Below are 21,295 nucleotides of genomic sequence, written 5' to 3'. Positions count from 1 at the left end.
TTTACTCAGGATCCCTCTGGTGTAGTACCTATAGCCACTACGGACTGGGGTTTGCTACATCCTCTTCAGCTGTTAGGGTGCCTTTAGTGGGCAAGGGAGAACCACTCTTATTGGTCCCGGGGAAGAGAGAACAGGGAGGGTTTCTCTACTGTGTTAGAATATTGCACCTATCCCTGAGGAACTAGCTGCTGGCATTACTAACACAGTTGGTCTCATTTTACCCATCAAAAAGAAACAGAAAACCAAATATATACCTACTAATTTTCAAATTTCTTTGGATAGGAGAAGTTTACTGGGTCTGCCTTAGGATTTAAATCAGGTTGTTGTTCCTTCTTGTAAAGTAGTTTCTGATCAAAAGAAGGAGGGATTTATTTTTTCCTGAAGAGGTTCAAGATTCTGAATTTGAGCAGGGAGATGGAGGGATGGATACAGGGGATTTTCCTCAGATTTCTGATTCAGACTCAGAGGAGAGCTCAGTGTCTGTTTATTCCTTTGAGGGTTTCTTTTTCTCTGTGGGTATTGCTAGAATGTGCTAGATTTCAGTAGCAGAACACTGAGGTTTCTCAGTCCCCCAAAGTACTTTAAGTTGTTACAGAAGGATTTTCCAGAACATACACCCATTCATCCTGTTCTGTCTGCTTAAGAGGATGTGTGTTACTGCCTGTAGCTTTCCTTATAGTCAGCCATCTGCTCCTCAGCTAGGATGTGTAAAGCTCCCCAGTCTTTTAATGTTTTATACACTATTGGCAAACCTGACCCAGCAGCTGTATAGCTTTTGTTGATCCCACTGCTAAGCATTTTGTTGATCCCACTGCTAAGCATTTAGTTAATTCCTATCATACTCTTTCTGATAAGAATACGGATGAGAATATTATTGATAGGTATGGGGGGGTGTATTTTCAATTGTCAGACTTATGTTCAGACACATTGTGAAACTATGAGACCTTTTGTCTCTGCAGTTTCTTCTTGTGAGGAAAAATCTGCTTTAAATAACAAATTTTCTTCTTCTTTTGCACAAGTCACTACTCATTATTTGCAGTGTGTGTGACTCTGGTACAGGACCAGTCAGTGGCCATAGCCCTGAATGAAGTTTTAAGGAGGCTTGCATGGCTTCATTCTCAGAACCTCGCAAATGATAAAGAGATTTTAAAAGCTCCTTTGGATAACGATTTAGTGTTTGGCACTCTTTTTTTCATATTCTCCAAGGGATTATCTATCTCCTCATCCAACTTTGGCATAAAGAAAATAGATTGAACAGTCTAAAGAATCTGTTTAAGAAGAAATGGCGGGGGCAAAATGAAATCTTGAACCTCTCAAAATCAAGGACAGTCCAAGTCTGAATGATTGCTCAAGAGACCTTAGGAACCTCTCCCTCTCAGACCCCTTTTTTCTTCCAGAAGGTATGAATTTCCACTTTTCTGTTTGGCAACAGATTGTTTCAGACAAATGGATTCTGAAAACCGTTCATCAAGATTACAGATAGCAGTGGGAGGAAATTCTTCCTTTCCAGGAGGTAATTCCTCATCCTCCAGATCAGACTTTGTTTCCATCTATTGTTCATCAAATACTTTCCCAAGGAGTGATATAACCAGTTTCTCCTTCCAGTGTGAGAAAGGGTATTTATTCAAAGATGTTCCTTGTGTCAAAGAAAGAAAGAAAATGTTTGGAGACTAGTTGTAGATATTTATTTTCTAAAACTGTTTATGATGGTCCAAAATAATGGAAATAACCTCACCAAAGGTTGTTCTGCCCCAAACGAAGTAAGATACTCAAACCAGTAAAAATAGCAAGACAAACCAGTAGTGAAGACAAACTGCACGAAATGCCAAAAGTTCAGGGAAATATGTCTAGCAAATTAAATCCACCAAAAACCACGCTGCAGGAAAGAGAAACCCAAGTTTATTGTTGAAGCGCTTTTCGTTTGTCTAGGGGACAAACTTCTTCAGAACTGTTAACAAAAATATCAGTGTCCTTAAATAGTAAAATTCAATCCTTTATTACAAATTAATTGCTTAATCAAACAAATTAAGCCAATCATGGTTGTAAAAGGAACAAGCACTTAAGTAAGATACTCAACAGCAAACAAAGGCAGCTACCACCACTGGATAAAAGTCCAAAGTTTTAATCAAACTTGCAAAACCAAGCATTAAATAAAATAGATATTTTCACTCTCAGTCCTCGAATTCCGATATGGCTTCGGTAAGCCATCTGACAACAGATCTTCCGAAAAAACGTAAGGATAAAGACAGAGACAGACAGCACAGGTCCAAGACTGTCGACGATGCTTCCGTTAAGCTAGTCGTCAGTTCTCTGGTCCTCAGTGAGGCACTTTCGCAGCCCCTGATGCCCGCTTCTGTGGATTCGCAGTCCGCTACTGAGACCCTTTCGGAGTCCAGTATGCCCTGAGACTCTTCTTCGACTAAGGATCCTGCAGATGTCTCTACCTTGGATGGGTCCAGAGCCGCTGAGCAGGCACCGGCTTCCAGGAAGTACTTCGCACTACCGATACTCGACACAGGCAGACAACTTCTTTCACATCTACAGTTCAATCTGAAATGCTTAAAATGGCAAATGCCTATCGGGGAAGCCAGGCTACCCTTCCAAAAGAAAAAGAGACTTGTCTCCAGTAGTTTTATCTGAACAGGAGTCTGATGACTCTGATGCATCTGAATATGAGGATATGCAACCCCTGTCTGCTTATGAGGATTCTGATGCAGTGGAATCCATCCCTTCAGCCTCTCCACCTGAGGACTTTTCTTTTGGGGAAACCCTACATACTTTAAGGGTCCCTGACTCTCACAAATTTCTTTTCAAATATCCTGGAAACTCAATGATACCTTGTCTAAGGAAAGATTTTCTTTGGTGGGCAGCAGCATGCTACCACAACAAGGGACTTCCCTTCTCACAACCCCACGCTGCCCAGACCCTCACCACAGGCACATCAGACTGTGCCTGGGGTGCACACCTGGACGGCAGGTGCATTCAGGGCTAATGGAGCTCAAATAAAATACATCTGCGCATCAACCAAAAAGAGATGTTAGCCGTTCAGCATGCCCTGACAGCTTTCAGACCCCTACTCTTCCCGGAGTCTCTACTGATCAAAATAGACAACACCACGATGGTGTGGTATATCAGCAAGCAGTGAGTGAGTCACTCTTATACTCTGTGCAGGCTCGCCATGACCCTTTAGCACATGGCCTCAGCCAAGCAACTACACCTGTTAGCACAATTCCTGCCAGGCTCTCTAAACTCTCTGGCAGACAACTTAAGCAGAAACCTGCTAGACCTGCTAGAGTGGCAGCTAGACCAAAGAACCTTCACCCTTGTAACCCAGAAATGGAGAACCCCAAAGGTCGACCTCTTTGCCTCCCACTCCAATCACCAGCTCAGCAAATTCTGCACCAGGGAACCTCACAGCAAGGCCTGGAAAGTGGATGCTCTATCCTTCCAGTGGGTAAATGTCTATGAATTTCCCCCTCTACCACTCATTTCAAGGGTACTGCTCAAAATAAGGGAGGAAGAACCAAGAACTCCACGCCAGAGTTACAATTTCTCTTTTGGAAGACATCCTTGCTTCTGGCCATCACTTCAACTAGAAGAGTATCAGAGCGACAAGCACTTATGGCTGTAGAGCCCTTCATCATTTTCTGTGCTGACAGGGTCTCCCTCAAGACTAACCCATCCTTCATGCCAAAAATGGGGTCCACTTTGGCTGTCAACTAATCCATTCATTGCCCACCTTTTTCCCTAACCCACAAAACAAGGGGGAAAGGATTCTGCACTCTCTAGATGTGCACAGACGGCTCCGATTCTACCTATACAGGACTAAATATTTTAGAAAAACTGATCAGTTGCTAGTCATCTTCGTTGCAGGAGCAGAGGGCAAGGCCATATCCAAACAAACAATTTCCAAATGCATCCATTTCTGCTACAAACAGCATGGGAAACCTCCCCTCAAGGTGGTCAGGGCACATTCCACCAGAGCAACCTCCACCTCTGCAGCTTTCCTTAGAGGGGTCCCCATCAGGGACATCCTGGAGGCTGCAGCATGGACATCTGTTCATACCTTCAGCAAGCATTACCACCTGCTTGTCTTCTCCAAATCCAGGGCAGGCTTTGCCACTGCAGTCTTGCAGGGCATCTTAGCCAGCCCCCAGTCTTCTTGACTGCCTCCACCCTTTTCTTCAGCTTTGGGAATCAACCCAAATGTGATGACTGCAACAGTGAAACACGAAGAACATAGTACAGTTGTGTACACATACCATAAATGTAGATGTTCGAGTGTATTCACTGTTGCAGTCCTGGTTTCCCTCCCTCCATCCCCCTTGTTTTCTCTCTCTCTCTCTTTGCAAGGAATTTTGGTATTTACTTTCTACTGGTGGTGTTTTTCCACCATAACCTGGCTGTCTATTGGGGCTCCTGACAGGGCAAGAAAAACTGATGTAATGGCGTCGGCTGCCTGTTTTTATACCACTGATGACCTGACGTCAGTCCTGGAGCGACAGCAACCGAAGCAGAAATACTACACCTCTAGTATTCGGGCTGACCGACGGCTACCCTGGCAGGGATAATCCATAGTTTCATAGTTTAGTACTAGGCTATCTGCCCTGGGGCGTTTGCAAGCCTAGCCCTAGAGATGTGGCTTTCGCCACCCCATGTAGTGGTACTGAGGTGTATAGAATAAATTTAGAATACCGTGTCTTTGTCTAGTAGTGACACATTGAAGACCCCCTTACTTATTAAAATTAGTTTACTGTGCCTCTGTCAAGTAGCGACACAGGGGTGACCCCCGAGGTAAACCTACGATCTCCCATCCACTCGTCAAGATTTCTCTTGAAGAGAGTCAGTGAGGGGCTCTGCCTAACATGGACTGGGATTTTGTTCCAGAGAATGGGAAGCCTCTGAGTTATGAATCTGTCACTCCAGCATGTTCTATTCATGTTTGTACTGAGGTTTAAATCTTTGGCTCTCGTGGTTCTTATGGATTTGGATTTTTTGAGGTGGAGCATGTCCATCAATTCCTGGTTGGACATGGCCTTGTACGTCAGGCATAGATCACCTCTGAGCAGGCGGTATGCTACTGAATAGAGCTGGAGTTTCTTTAGCCTGGCAGCATATGACATATGTTGGATACCCTTGATCCTCTTGGTGAGGTACTTCTGGGGTCTCTCCAGCTGTTGTAAGTGCCTGGTGAGGTGCATACCAAATGGGGCATTGTACTCAATCATGGGCCTGATAAGGGAGGAGTACAGGGGCACGATGACCTCCTTTGATCTGGATGTGAACCCTTTCATGATAAGGTGGGCAAGGTAGAAAGTCTTTCTAACCACTTTGGCAACGTGGGTGTCAAATGAGAGGTCACTATCAACTTGGGTCCCCAGGTCTCTGATTACTTTTTCGGTACTCAGTGGGTTACTGTCTATGTGATAATTTGTGGGTACTTTGTTTTTCCCAAAGGGGATGACTATACATTTCTTGGCATTCAGTTTAAGGCCATGATTCCGGCACCAGTTGTCCGTTTGGTGAGGCCTTTCTGTAGGATGTATGTGTCAGCTGGTGTATCGACTATGGCGCCTAGTTTGCAGTCATCTGCAAACTTTGTCAGCCACAACCCTCCCATGTTTGCTTTCACATCTGAGAAGTAAATGCCGAACAAGAGGAGTCCCAGGACAGAGCCCTGTGGGACACCACTTGTGACTGGCTTTGAGTCTGACATGGCTTCATAATCTTGACTTTATGGGTTCTGTTCTTTAGCCAGTTTGCAACCCATCTTGTGACATATGGATTTACATTTAAGCTGTTTAGCTGATCTATGATCCCCGAGTGGGGTATTGTGTCGAAGGCTTTAGCCAAGTCCAGGTAGGTTGTATGGACTGCCTTGCCCTCATCAATGGCTCTAGTGACTGTTTCGAAAAAGTCAACCAGGTTCAAAAGGCAGGATCTGCCCTTTACAAAGCCGAACTGGGTGGGATCAAGTGTCTGTAGGTCCCCAATGTCGTTGTTTATGAGTTCCATAACTTTGTAAACCAGGCTGGTCAAGCTTATGGGGCTGTAGTTCCCAGGGTCTGTAGTGGAGCCTCCCTTGTGGAGTGGGACCACTGTTGCTGTACACCAGTGTTCAGGTACATATCCTGTAGTAAGGCTAAGGTTAAATAACATTTTTATATACGGGTTTAGCTCCTCTTGGAGTTCATGTATCATGCAGCCGGGGATACCATCAGGTCCCATAGATGCTGTGATTTTTGCTTTGCTGAGGCGGTTCTCACTTGGACATCAGAGATGACAGGGAGGTTACATTCAGCTGGGATGAGTATTTCTTCTTTTGGAGGTGAGAAATTTGCACTGAACCTGTCTGAAAGAATGTTGGCAATATCTGTGGGTTCGGTAAATTTTTTGTCATTGTGTACTAACTCTGAGCATATCTGAGGGTTTCCGCCCAGGTTTCTAACATAACTGAAGAATGCCTTGTGGTTATCTTTAGTGTCCTTGGTGATTTTTCTCTCAAAGCTGGCCTTGGATGTTTTTATGAGAGAACGTAGCTTTCTACTAGTGCTGATCAGAGATGCCTTCCCTTTATGGGATTTTGCTCTGTCTTGCAGTAGCTTCCTTCTTTTGTTATACAATTTGTTTATGGCTGGGGTCCACCAGACAGGACGCTTTCCTTTGGTGGAGAGGGTCTTGGTTTTATTTGGGATTGCACGATCCATGCATTCTTGGAGATGTCCGTAGAAAGCATTTGTGTAGGATTCAGCATTGTGGGATGTGGTTTCCATTGGCCCTGTGGGCTTAAATGATACCATCACAGTCTTGAGAAGTGTAAAGTCGGCTTTTGAGAAGTTTCTCACTGTAGTCTTTTGTGCTGGGGGTGGAGGTGGTAAATGTATATCCAGGGTGATTAGTTTGTGGTCAGATCTCACCAGTGAGGGGAATACTTCCGGTGTGGAGAATTTTGTCCCCATATTTGTGATGATCAGGTCTAGTATATTATCCTCCCTTGTGGGAGAGGTGACTAGCTGTTCCATTGCATTTGAGTTTATGAATTCCAGGAACCTTTGGGCTAAGGTGTTAGGGCTAGAATAGTGCACCCAGTCTATGTTAGGGTAGTTGAAGTCTCCCAATATGATGGTATTTGGTGAGACATTCATATCTTCCAATGTCTTCAGGAAGTCTGAGTGGGGTTCTTGAGAATGGGACGGTGGTCTATAACATGCAACCAGTTGTATAGCAGTTTTGCCTACGGTTAGCTGCACCTGGATGGTCTCCGATGCTTCATGAGTTGCCACTAACCTGGAGGTGTGGGTATCCTTGATGAATATGGACACTCCCCCTCCCTTTGTGGTTCGGCTCGGGTTTTGGGGCCGAAAAGCATGATATGAGGTAAAGCCTGGTAGCACTGGGGTGCTCTCAGGAGCTTTGAACCAGGTCTCGGTTACAGCGCAGACATCGATGTTCTCCATACTGAGGAGTGCTTTGAGAGTCTGCATCTTGAGATTTAGACTTCTGGCGTTGAGCAGCATTACCCTTAATTTTTTTCCATTTTTGTTTTCTAAGGAGGTGGGTTCGTCTTTTGAGCCTTGCCTAAAAAAGGCACTATGGGGGTGGCAAGAGCCTTAGCCAATATCCGGAAGCCCAGTGGTGACAGGTGCAAGCCGTCCCTTGCGAAGCAGCGTGGCTCGTCCAGCATGTCATCCAGGCAGACAGACATTGGATCCCCCTAGAATGACTTCAGTAATTGAGCCAATTATTAAAGCTGATCATCTTGTGATGACTTCAACAATGAATACACCCGAACATCTACATTTATGGTAAGTGGACACAACTGTACTTTTTACCTTACCCTCTGGCACCATGTGCTTTGTTTGCAGAGTTCAAGTCAAAATACCATAAAATGTTAGTTTAATGCACCTCTTTATCACCAGATCTGGAATACTGTGTTCAGTTTTGAAAAGGTTGATCCATTGAAGCTTCCTGTTGTTTAGTGTGTAACCTGTAGCATAAGGGGCTGTGGAGTACAGACTATATTACGACTGTTGTGAAATTCAAGAGTGCCTGTATGCAAGTTAAATATGTTTAAAGGAATCATTTATTTGGAAAACTGCATTCTGGTGCTATGCTATACTCATAAAATTTGGCCTTATGTTTTCCTGATGTTTACCTACAAATACTTCCAAAATGCTGCTGGACCTCTAGGACATAGTCTTGTTTATGCTGTGGTAGTCAAAGCCAATGGATATGAAAGGACTTAACTGGCTCAAAAATAGAGAGAGAGTGTTAACAGGTCACACAGGTAAGTTTGAGAGTCCTGCTTGCAATTGTACCGTCATGTGGTGTTTATCCTCCAGGCAATTTAGGGCTGAGGGAATGCTCTGAGATGTAGTGTACTTCACTTCCGTGGTTCTTGAGTGTAGGAATTTCATTATGTTTGTGTTTTGTCATAATTTGTATAAGTTATGATGACCAAAAATACTTTTTATCATAAGCTTTCTGAACAGGGTTAACACCTAACCGTGTATTTGTGTAACAGATTTATTATTTGTTAGGAATTGCATTTGGTTTGTTTATAGTAATCAAAACTGAAAAATGTAGAATATTTGGAAAATGGCTTCTGTTGCCCTTTTCTTAAAACATGTGCACGTTTGGGTTTACCTCCAAAATGTTGAATGCTAAATGGTTGAAAATGAATTGGTTGAATGAACTATATTGAATGATCAAAATGTTGAAATAAAATTAGTCTAAACTCACAATGTTGAAATTATCGAATTTGCCCATTTCTGCACTGTAGTGCGATATCGAAGTTGGTATATTTAAGTAGGGGTAGCCCCCCTGCAAAATAGTAGAGGTGATCTCATTGCTTTTTCAATTAAATGATTTTAGACATTTTGATCATTCAGTGTTTTGGGTTTAGATGTTATTTTTCAACCAAATGAACATTAGACATTATGGCATTCGACATTTTGAGGGTAAACCGCACGTTTGATGCATTGCCAGTATAGGCATTTTTCCCTGTTGTGCTATTACAAACCTCAAAGTTATGAAGTTCATTCCTCACTCTAGCTGTATGCAACTTAATTTTTTTTTTCCTTCTTCTACCAGATAAACCGGTTTGTGTCAATAAACAAGTTGAAATATTTCTTTGCTGTCGATACAAAGTATGTCATGAAGAAACTTGCTCTGCTACTGTTTCCTTACACCCATCAGGTATGAAGCAAGCATGTTCTGATACGTAGTCACTACACTTTGTCAGAAAAAAAGTACTGTGAACAAGTTATCTGTTGAGATTGAGATGTTAGTAGTCATACTTTATGGACTGATTAGTGTAGACAGCTTTGAGATTATACCTTCTGTTTTAAAGGTCTCAGTTTTTCTTTATGCCAAGTGTAATTTGACTTATTGATTAGATCTAGAATGCTGTGGAGCATGAGATTGAGCACAGAAGTCGAATTACTTTTGCAACCTTTGAAACTTTCAGAACGTATGACATATTTTTAATTATTTGTGTGCTCACAATTGTTCTCAGTCTAGGGATCTAAACCTCTTCTGCAACATTAACAGAATAATTTGGAGGGACACGTATATCTTGCAGAGGATATCGTCGCTGTGGAACAGACTTCCCATCCACATAAAACAGAGTTCATCCCTATTCATATTCAAGCGCAACTTAAGTCTTTGGATGGAAAACAGAATATTTACCCAGGAACTTCCCCCTGTACTACTAATGGACAGAGGCAGCTCCTAAATGCTGTATCTCATGCATGGGTCACCTCAAATTGTCTGTGATATGATCCCAGTTATTCTCATTAGGGGTAGTATATAATTATCAACCATGGTATGGGGAAGGCCAATCTATAACCAAATAGGATAGGTTATTTTGAGAACAAAAAGGGAAATTTATTAGGCTTAAAATGGCCCACAAGAGCAGATAGCCTAGAACCTACCTGTGAACCTATGAGTGGATTGCTGGCTGGTATGCTACTGGCAAAGACTTTTGTAATCACGGTGGGATTGGGAAATGGAGTTGATGCATTGGAGACAGAGCAGATCAGAGTAAGAAGTTGGCAGTGTCATATATTCTGTTATGAGAACCATGGCTTTTTTCCAAGGCCGACCTCGAACAAAGCAGGAAAACAGTGCTTAAACCACACAAAGTGCAGCAACCAATAACCAAACAAAAAACACTGCTGAGGAACCAGGCTCAACTCCCGATAATCCAAAATAAATCTTAATTTTAATATAATATTATATAAAAGTTTATTTTGAAGTGTCCGGAGTCGAGCTTGGTTCCTCTGCACTACTTTTTTGTTAGGTTCTTTTATCCAAGACCTTACCCCGACATGTTGACAGTGGTTGGTAGATTGAGTTGACAGTGAAGGGTGGCCTTTATGGATGTACCAACCATGGGTCCTAGGTTCACCACGTCTTTGACCCTCTCACACGCGCACCGCCTCTTGGCAGTAATTCCAAGCAGTGGTCTCTACTAAGGCTTGTAGAATGTCTGAATGTATTAGAATCCCCACCCCCCCACACGCACACACAGTAGACACGCCCATCCTCCCAGACAGATCCATCAAACTTTTAGAGTTGGTAACTGAGTTTGAGTTGCCTGGGTCTTACTTGGGGCTTTACTCCTCTGGGCCACTGCGGTGACAAATAATTTCACTTTTGTTTATAGGATATAGTTGTCTCCATTGTCATTTAGCGCTCCTTGTAATTTTTTTTTGTCTCAGACCTCCCTTTTTTAACTTTCTAAGGCAAGGACTACATTTATGACTTTGCTGTTGCCCATTAATTTATTCACATCTACATCACTGACTGTTCAGTTAACCAGTGCAGGAGGCTTAAATCAGTAATGCGGGTGCCTATTTCCCATTTGAACTACAACAGGCATACCACACAGTGCTATTATTTCAGTGTAAATTAATTCCACTGATGAATTTTCAGTAAGTTCTATGATTAAACATTTCAAATGTGAGAATATTTTATGTGAACAAGTATGCAAAATAAATAAATAAATAAATTGCTCTGCTTGTTTAGCTAAAAGGTGTTTTTCACATTTAACTTTTCTTTGATTCTGAACTCCAGGCTGTTGCTGTCCAACAAGAGTGTGACATCTTATTAACTACCTGCTGGCAGATGCCACTGAATTAAGATGGGTTCTGCCCATTTTTCTTAACTGTTTGTTGAGCAGGCACCCTGTTCTCAAAACAGACTACTCATTTTACAATAATTTAGGTATGAAGAAAATTCTTCCCCGGGACTGTCACTATGTGTATAACTTGATTGTGAGAGGGATATAATGTTTCTATATGTTCTGTTTGTCAGTTGGTTACTTCCTCTGCAGTCCATCAAAGACAGGATTAGATTAGCCTGCACCTTTATGAAAAAGGTCTGTCAATACAACTAATCCTACTCAACCATGTTCTTCAACATTGAGATCATAGAGTTGACATCAAAGCCCCTTGAGGTATTAAGTTCTTTATCTTTTTGGATAAAGCACAGATCTCTCAAATACCCAGGATTTCTTCTTTGTTATCTTTTCTAGTTTCCCAGATCATTCAGACGTTTGTGAAATTCTGTGTTGTAAAGGTTCTAGCCCAAATTATAGAGAATATTTCTTCTCTCTTGTCTCTGCCTTCTAATATTCAAACTTTAACTAGTTTATCTAGTCCTGGACCAAACGAGGAAGCTTTGGTATTATTACAATTCAGGTCTTTTAGGATGAAGTAAGTCCTGACCCTTGTCATGGATTTTGACTGTGACAGGTTGGCAATGACTATCCTCAAGGCCGAATAATCTGGGTTTTATCCTGCCATGAATATAACAGCTGACCAGGTTCTAGAGCTCGAGGGCATCTTCCATGTGCTCAAACTGTCTCACTAAAAGCTGAGCTGATTAAAAGACAAGTTTGGGTTCCAAACCCTTCAGAGCTATACTGTCTTTATCTTCCTAAGGAAAGTTATTTTAAAGCTAAGAGTTTGTGTTTTAATGGACCGTCACAAGACTAAACTGTACTTTTAAATGGGAGCTCTCTTTTTCCTATCTTTTTAAAAGTTGTTTAAAGTAATTGAAAAGCATGTTTCTCTGTAAAGAAATTGTGTTTATTTTACTTTGTAGGTCTAGCAAAGCAATGTCTAAAGTGCATTTTTGCTGTGTTTGTCTTTCAAAAAAAAAAAAAAGATTTTTAAAGACTCTTTTTTATAAACATTTGCTGCCTGTTTTCCCTGGGAAAAGAGGCATAATTTTTGGCTTGACCATGGAACAGTCTGTCTATCCCATGGTCGGTCCTTCTTCCAGCCACAAAAAAAAAAAAGTTAAGCAAACAGCCTTTGCCATCACAGCAGGCTAGCAGTTTACCTCAACTTTAGGTGGGTACTCTGCTGTAGCCAGTAGCTGTATCTCATTCTGGTGTGGCATCTACAGCCTCTATGAACCTGAGGTTAGCCACTTCTGCGGTTGTTGAGGTCCCCTCAATGGAGAAATGAGAGACATTCTTGTCAGTCTTGGGTGAGAGAACAAGGACCTTTCCTGTTTTGTCAGAATGTTATGCCCATCTTTGGGGGGCTGCTGCTGCCACAAATAACACTGTTGGTCCCAGTTTTCCTGTCAGAAAGAAACAAAACTAAGTATGTAGCTACTCCTCAGATTCCTTAGATGGAGTAGTTTACTGGGTCTGGCTCAAGCTGTTGATCCTTCTTGTAAAGTAGTTTTTTTGTTGTGTAAAAGAAAGAGGGATACATTCTTTTCCTGCAGAGATTGAAGATTCTTAATCTGGGCAGAAGGATACATGGCTAGGATATAGGGTTTTGTCCTCAGATTTCGGATTCAGACTCTGATGAAAGCTCAGCTTCTGATTCTCCCTGTGGTGGGTTCTCTTTCTGTGAGATTGTTTCTACCATGTGCCAGTGGAGAACACTGTGGTTTCTCAGTCCCTCAGAAAATACTATGACTTGTTACAGAAGAAGTTTCCAGAATCTACACCCTTTCCCCCAGTTCTGTCAGCTTTGGAGGATGTGTGTTACTGCTTGTAATTTTCATGACAGTCAGCCTGCTGCCCCTAAAAAGGCAGATGGGATGAGTACATTTTCTCAGTCTTTTAAGTCCTATCTCTCAACTGGACAGATTTTTGCAGAATGTCCAGTTTTAGTCATATTTTTGGCCTGTTCCTTATACAATTTGTGAGTTTCTGGCAATTCAGAGGATTGAATTCACTATATAATGTGTTTCAGACATCATAGCCTTCAGAAAATACATACTAACACACATCCTGTTCTAGGAACTTTCTCAGTTTGTAAGAATGTAAGATACAAAATATTTAAATTATACCATTATTTTTGGGTTTTTGCCCCCTCCCCCATCGTTTTAGATTATGAAAGATTTCATGGACTAAAAGGTTGAGAAGTGTGTTTTAAGTTTTTGTATACTCTTCCCAAGCCTGATCCAGCAGATAAAGCTTTAGTTAACCCTTCTGTTGCTAAACACTTGGTTAATTATAGTTTCTCTCTCTCTCTCTCTCTTTCTCTATTAAGGATGTGAAGATTATTATAGCAATAACCCATGCCTGGGTGTGGGTAATGCTGGATTTACCCACGGTTGGTGTGGTTTGGTCACGAGGGCGAAGCCCGAGTGGCCAAACAAAGACAACCGTGAGTAAATCCAGCATTACCCACGTCCAGAAGTGGGTTATTGCTATTATACAATGACATTATTTAAGAAAAAAAACAATTACTTTTCTTAAATAATGGCATTGTATAATGCCTCCTTGCTGCCCTTCCGCAGCTGTCTGGTATTCTGCGGCAGTTCTGATGTACTGCGCATGTGTATGCTTACGCAGTACATCAGAGCTGTGGGCAGAAGCAATGGAGAAAGCAAGATGTCCGTTGCTTTTTACAAGCTGTCTCGCTATGTTAAAGGAGTTTAACATAGCGAGACAGCTTTAAAAAAAGCAACGGAGAATCTCCTTTGCTTTTTTTTAAAGCTATCTCGCTATGTTAAACCCATTTAACACAGCGAGACAGTTTTGAAAAAAGCAACGGAGAAAGCAAGATCTCTGTTGCTTTTTACAAAGTGTCTCGCGATGTTAAAGGAGTTTAACATAGCGAGACAGCTTTAAAAAAGCAACAGAGAATCTCCTTTGCTTTTTTAAAGCTGTCTTGCTATGTTAAACCCATTTAACATAGCGAGTCACCTTTAAAAAAAGCAACGGAGATAGGAAGATCTCCGTTACTTTTGTCTCGCTATGTTAAACGAGTTTGACATAGCGAGACAGTCTGTAAAAAGCAACGGAGATCTTGCATTCTCCGTTGCTTTAAAAAAAAAGAGTTATACTAATGGAAAAAGTCCGGGCGGCCGGACCTTTTTCCATTAGTATAACTCTGATTTACAACGTGCATGCTGACCAATCAACATGCACGTTTTAGAATATTAATGGGGGGGGTCGTTGTATAATGATAAGTATTGTTCCAAGTCACTACTGATTGTATGTATGCAGTGTGCATATAACTCTCTGGTACTTCTTCAAGGGCAATGCCTTTTGGTACTGTTTTGAATAAGTTTGCATGGCTTTGCTTTCAGAGCTTCCCAGATGTTAAAAATGAGATTTTAAATTCTTCTTTGAATAAAGTTTTAGTTTTTGATCCTTCTGCTGTAGAGGTTATCAAAGAGTGTGTAGAAAGGGTTAAGCTGATACAGGAAATCTCCAGATTTTCCAAGGGATTCTCTAACTCCTCATCCAGTTTTGGTAAGAAACAAAATAAACAGTCTCAGCAAAATACATCTTAAATATTTAAGAAGAAATGGCAAGAGGGTTCCAAGACGAATTCTGGAAACTCACAAAACTAAGGGCAGTCGAATAATCTGGAATGACTGTTTAAGAGACACTGTTCCTCCCTCCCTCCCTGGTTGCCCCTTTTTTTCTTCCAGAAAGCCTGACTCTGCATTTTTCTTTTCGGTAACAGTTTCAGACAAATGGGATGTGACGATCATTCATAAAGGTTACAGATGGCAGTGTAAAGAAATTCCTCCTTTTCAAGGGAGTAATTCCTTCTCCTACAAACCAAACTTTTTTTTCCACCTGTCCATCATCGCATGCTGTCCCAGTTTGTGATAGAACCTGTTCTTCCTTCCCAGGTGGAAAATGGGTTTTATTCAAGGAAATTTCTATTACCAAGTAAAGAGACCATTTCCTTCCTTCCTCCTAAACCTGTTTGTGATAGTGTAGTGTTCAAATTCAGAGTGATGTCACTTCACCCCATTACTTGATGTTCATCGTGCTATGCTGCTGCAGTCATCACACTTGGGTTATCCTGCCGTCAGGCGGTCCTGCAGTCGGCCTGAATTCCAAAGCCTTGGTCCTGCGTCAGTTGTCGTCGCTTCTTCCCTGACGTCAGTGCGGCAGGGGTATAAAAGAGCCAGCCGACACCATTTTCTTCAGTCTTTCTTGCCGCGCGGTGCCCGAAGCAGAAGCAGTTCGCAAGTGCCGGTCAGCCAGCTCCTGAGATTTTCAAACAGAATTTCAGCCGAAGTCTTCTATAAAGCTAAGTACCCCGTTGAGGAAACTTTTCTTGCCTCAGACAGATGTCAGACAAAGTTAATAATTGTATTTCTTGTGGGAAGCAAATACCTCATAAGGATTTTCATTCTTATTGTATTCCTTGCCTAGGCCCAGACCTTGACGTTTCTGGTTGTCGGTTTTGCGCTAGGTTCAATAAACGCACTATTAAGCGTCGGGCTGATACCGCCCGACATTATTTTGGGAGAAAATTCAACTACATTATGTTGTCGGAACCACCGACTACCGCTATGTTTAAAAAACGCAAGGACAAAGACCGGCAGCCTAGACCTATACCAGATACCGAGGTCTCGGTTAGGCCTGCCGCCGGATCTTCAGTATTCAGTGAGGCGCCTACGCAGCCCCTGATTACTGCAGATTTAGAAAATACGACTACCTCTCAGTCAGAATCTACTGGGCCACTGGAGCCGGTTCCTCCTCAACTCGCGGACGCCAGCCCTGGCGGCGATCCGGAGACTATGGACAGGCCTTCGGTTTCAGAAGGCGTCTTTAAACCGATGACTCTCTCCGTTAAGTCATACGCTAAGCTTCCAAAGGTTAAGAAACCAGGTCCACAGACTCCCACACAGGCCCCTATGCCTAAAAAACAGATGCTCAAAATGGCGGAGGACCTGATTACCCTTATCAGAGGGTCCCAGCCCCCTCCTGACAAAAGGCCTAGACTGGAGGAAGATTTACCTCCTTCTGACCAGGAATCCATTTCCTCAGCAGACTCTGAGGAACAGGATTACCCCTTCCCTCTCTATGAAGACTCAGATGCTGAGGAGTCTGTTCCCTCTGCCCCCCCCTGAAGACTTCACTTTTGGGGAAACCCTGCATACCATGAGAGAGCATTTCCACTGGGAAGGACAAGGTTACTCTGACTCCAAGAAAAGACTCTGTGAGTTTCTTCTTCTGCCTCAGCATAGACCCCTAGCCATACCTCCTGTTTTAGACATTCTGGATGATGTCTACACTGAATCCAGTCTATATCCAGATTCCTTACCTCCAGCATCACCTTCCTCTGTACTCAAAAACCAGAGCTGGGTTTGCCACTGCAGTTCTGCAGGGCATCTTAGCTGCACCTAACCCAGTTTAGCTCCCACCACCCAACCATAGCTTTGGGACTCTACCCAAGTGTGATGACTGCAGCAGCATAGCACGATGAACATAGTACAGTTTTGTACCTACCATAAATGTAGATGTTAGAGTGGTTATACTGCTGCACTCCAGGTTACCCTCCCTCCATCCCCTCTGCCTAACAAGGCTTTTTCTTATACCTCCATGTACTTCAACCTTTGGGATGCATGTCTATATGGTGTATTTGCTTACAACTAGTACCATTGTTTTGCACTAAGGTATGTTTTGCAAGCTTCTTATTTTGCCTTCTTAGTTTGGGGCACCTGACATCTGGGGCAAGAAAAACTGAAGAAAATGGCGTCGGCAGCCTCTTTTATACCCCTGCTGCACTGACGTCAGGGAAGAAGCGACAACAACCGACACCGGACCAAGGCTTTGGAATTCAGGCCGACTGTGGGACCACCTGACAGCAGGATAACCCAAGTGTGATGACTGCAGCAGCATAACCACTCGAACATCTACATTTATGGTAGGTACAAAACTGTACTTTCTTCCTCATTCAAGATTCCTTGTAGCATTAGATTTTTAAAAGTTTTATCAACATATTCATATTCGTCCAGACTTCAGGTGTTTGTTAATGCTTTGTGTGTTCAGAGTTCATGCCTTATCCTTAACACTGTCCACTGCACCAAGAATGTTCACAAAGTGCCTAGCTCCATTTGGAGCTCATTGCAGGCTACAGGGTATTTAGACAACTTACTTATCTTTGCAGAATCTTTTTCAGAGTGCCAGGAATCTCACTCTTAGATGGAAGATTACGTATACAAGCTGGGATTCCAAGAGAACATTCAAAAGTCTTTGACTCCTCATGGGATTGTATTTCTGGGATGTTAACTAGACACATAGTTGAAAGAGCATTTCTTCCACAGGAAAATGTTGATCTAGGGTTTTCCACTTTGACTTTGGTAACTACAAGGGAATACCTCTAGATTTTAGATCTCATGGCTTCTATGATTCTCATGATACCCCTGTCAAGACTCCACATGAGAAAAATACAATGGTATCTAAAGTCGCTTTGGTCCTAGCACCAACACCCCTTGGGGTTTGTCAGAAAGGAAATCATTTAGTGGAGAAAACAGATATCCCTAAGTCCAGGTCTCCACTTCTCCCTCCCTATTCCAAAGGAGCCAGTCAACACAGTTACCTTGACTTTGCTTGGGAAACCGTTTCAGGAGGGATAAAAGTGCAAAGTATGTAGGAAACCAAGGACAAAGGCCAGCACATAAATATAAAAGAGAGACTTGCCCTGATCAAGGCCCTCAACTGTCTGTCATCTTTGGTCCCTGGCCCTTTTCAAGGTGCTACAGACAATACCCTAGAGAATGTGGTACATCAGCAAGCAAGGGGCGGAACCACGTCTTGCCCCCTCTGTAGACTAGCCATGTTGGCTTGGAATATAGCTTCACAGCATAATACCACTTTAAAGGCATTCTACATTCCATCAGAGCAAAATTATTGCATACAAGATGAGCAGGGTATGGGCAGACCTCACAAATGGAAACTAGCTCAGGGGGTCTTCCAAGATTTGATCCATCTATTGGGAGCTACTGAAGTAGACCTGGTTGCAACCTCTCTGAACAATCAGCAGACAAGATTCTTCTCCAGGACTCTATGCAAGAAGGTCTGGAAGATAGATGTGTTTTCTTTTCCTTGGACAGGAATATTCCTTTATGCTTTTCCACCCCTTCCATTAATATCCAGGGTACTTGTGAAGATTCAGAAGCAATCCCCCAAGATCATTGTAGTGGATCCCTTCTGGCCTAGACAGCTGTGGTTCTCCCTTCTTTTGGAAATGGTCTGGAGCAATTACCACAAGCTTCCTGACAGACCGGATCTAATCGCACAAGAACAGGGATGTTTTATGCATCCCGACACCAGTCAGTTTCAGTTGAATGCCTACATGATAAGGTCTTGATTCCCTTTAGACATATGTTTACTGAGGATGTGCAGCATGTACTAATGGAGGAAAGAAAGCCTGCTAATAGAAGATTGTATATTAGCAAATGGAAAAGGTTTTCTAGTCGTTGCCAACAACATAACTAGTACCCATTCAGGGCTAGTTCTCTGGTTTTACAATGTTTGTGTGATGTAGTTTGTGTGATTTACTATCATATGGCCTTTCTTACTAAAGTTCATTTATAGGCCTTTGCAGCATGTCTGCCCATCGGTCCTCCTCTTTCAGTGCATTCTCATGTCAAAATGTTGTTGAAAGGGATCTTGCATAAGAAGCTTCAAAGAAAAATAATGGCTTCTCCTTGGTATCTTAATTTCTTGTTAGAGTATCTAACACTTGTTCCATTTGAACCAGCTAACCTGACTGACTTGAGGTTCTTAGCATGAAAAATAATTTTACTGATTGCTGCGACATCTCCAAGAAGAGTATCTGAGTTATAAGCTCTTATGGTGTGAGTCATCCCTAGAAGTAATCCTTCTTTTATTCCAAAAGTGGTATCTGGGTGAGTTTACTTTAAGCCAAACTATCCATCTCCCTGTTGTTTTTTTGTTTTTCTTGCCTGTACGCATAAATGAGGAAGAAAGGATGCTTCATACCTTGGATGTCTACAGATAACATTGGTTCTATCTTGACAGAACTATATCTTTCAGATTGTTGGATCAATTGTGCACTTCTTATGAGGTTAAAAAGAATGGACAGCTTGGTCAGAACAGACCATTTCCAAGTCTTTGTCAAAGGCTGTTACTGTTTGTTGTACTCACGACAAAACTATCCCAGTCAGAGACAAGGCCCACTCTCAGTATTTTGGCTTCATCTACGGCTTTTTGGAAAGGTTTGAATTCTAAGCTACAACTTGGTCCTCTGTATATACTTTTGCAAAGCACTAAAACTTGAAGCATTCTCTAGGCCTAGATAAGGCTTTGCAAGAACCATTCTCCAGGTACTGCTGTATTCCTTTCCACATCCCAAATGTAGCAAGCTAGCATAATCTACCCATGTAGCTAAGGATACAGCAGCAGTGATTATTCGAACTTCTACAGTTATAGTAAGTTTACTTAATACAACTGTACTTTTTAATTGCTGTTAATGGTTACATCACACCATATTACTAAAATATAATTACAATTCTAGTTTTGGTTTTAGCCATCTGTAAGAGCCCTCTCAAATTATCGTGTGTGCCAGTGTCATCAGAGCTGTTCTGAAAGGTTTTGGAGCTAATAATTTATGTAATATTTCTTTTGTCTATGTATTTTGTGCTACAAAGCTTTCCTTAATTTAAAGTATGGGCAAGTGATGGAGCCAAAATGCTTATCTGTTTCTCCTGTTAAAGTGGAAAGTGTGTGGATCTAATTTTTTAACAGTGGTTTGGCATTTTTGTTTTTTGGTATTTGTACTTTGTGTGCTGGAAATTCATTTTGGTCCACTGTAAGAATGCATTTCAAACTGTTTTTTTGTGATAAAAGAGCAGTTTGGCAAAGTTTAGTTGTGTGGGGACATACTTGATACCCGAAAGTTTAAGTGCTTATTGAGATATATTATCCAGTATTGTCAGCTTATTATTCTGGCTTGCATGCTGTCCCCTTCTTGATGGATCCTAACTCTGGTAGCTCCCCCCACCTCATCATACCTAAAAATAAAAATATGCCTGTGGTTCGTGATTCTGTCAGGGCCAGTGCTTGTCCCGCAGACCACTTATGTTTTGCTCTGTCTCCTTGTAGTGTAGCTTTGTTGGCTAATGTGGAATAGGGTTTTGGACACATCCTCTGAGGCCATTCCAGTACCTGGAATGGGTATGGGAGAATCCAACTGTTTAGATGCAGAAGCAGTGAGAGGTGAGACCCCCTGTCAGACATAAAATATGTGGAGACAGAGTATTATCTAGTATTGAAGTTTACAAGAAAAAGAAATGGAAGCTTCATCATACAGCTGATACATCAGCTTCCTTGGCTGAGTGTTCTGCAGACAGCTAATTCTGGTGTCTGTGTTCCCGTACATGGCTCTAGTCCTTATTTGGCTAGATACCTTTCTGATTTTTCAGAGAATTATGAGGCATCTGAAGATGATAATGGTGAATTCCTAGTTGACACCGGGTCCAGTCTCTGTTTCTGTGGATTGTGAACCTGAGCTTAAGTCCAAACAAGTGTTCACTTTTCCTCAGATGATTGCTAGATTTAGTGATTTATTTGCTTGGGAGCAGTCAGGAGCTACTTCTGAGCTAGGCAGGGTATGGGACTTTATAAGAGGACAAAATGCCCTCTTCTTATCAACCTTCGAAGATGTTTATAAAGCTACCTGCTGGACACCAGCTATGCTAGCAGACCCTAAAAAGGCTCTGAGAAAATGTAAGATCTCCAGGGGTATGATGGTCTGTCTTCTCATTTAACAGCTGACCCAGCAGCTTGCTTAAGTAAAAAGTTATTGGCTTCATCTAATCCATCATCCCTCATAAAGAGGGAAAAATGGTTAGATCTTCGGGACACTAGGTTGTGTGTTTTTTATTTATTGTATTTTGGAGTCTAGCCTTTAGAATTTTAAATTATCAAGTCTGTAGGTGGGAATTTATTTGACAGTGTGTGCAATTTGTATGATTTTGCTGCATTCTTATCTGCAGAGCAGAAGTCTTATATGAATGAAACGGTTTCTAATTTGACTCAAGT

General features: G+C 42.1%; 1 protein-coding gene across 1 annotated transcript in view; it reads left to right on the top strand.

Moving 5' to 3' along the window:
• The window catches only part of YIF1A (Yip1 interacting factor homolog A, membrane trafficking protein), a 466,700-nt gene that overhangs the window by 96,603 nt on the left and 348,802 nt on the right, over positions 1 to 21,295 (top strand). The window contains exon 3 of the mRNA XM_044075685.1: positions 9,094 to 9,198. Within this exon, the coding sequence (XP_043931620.1) occupies positions 9,094 to 9,198 (105 nt within the window). The remainder of the gene's footprint in view (positions 1 to 9,093; positions 9,199 to 21,295) is intronic.

This window comes from Protopterus annectens, chromosome 6.part1 (assembly GCF_019279795.1).
Source record: "Protopterus annectens isolate FY-2018-M chromosome 6.part1, PAN1.0, whole genome shotgun sequence".
NCBI classification, from domain to species: domain Eukaryota; kingdom Metazoa; phylum Chordata; order Ceratodontiformes; family Protopteridae; genus Protopterus; species Protopterus annectens.
The sequence above is the reverse complement of the archived record's forward strand: the minus strand, read 5'-3'. Positions and strand labels throughout refer to the sequence as shown.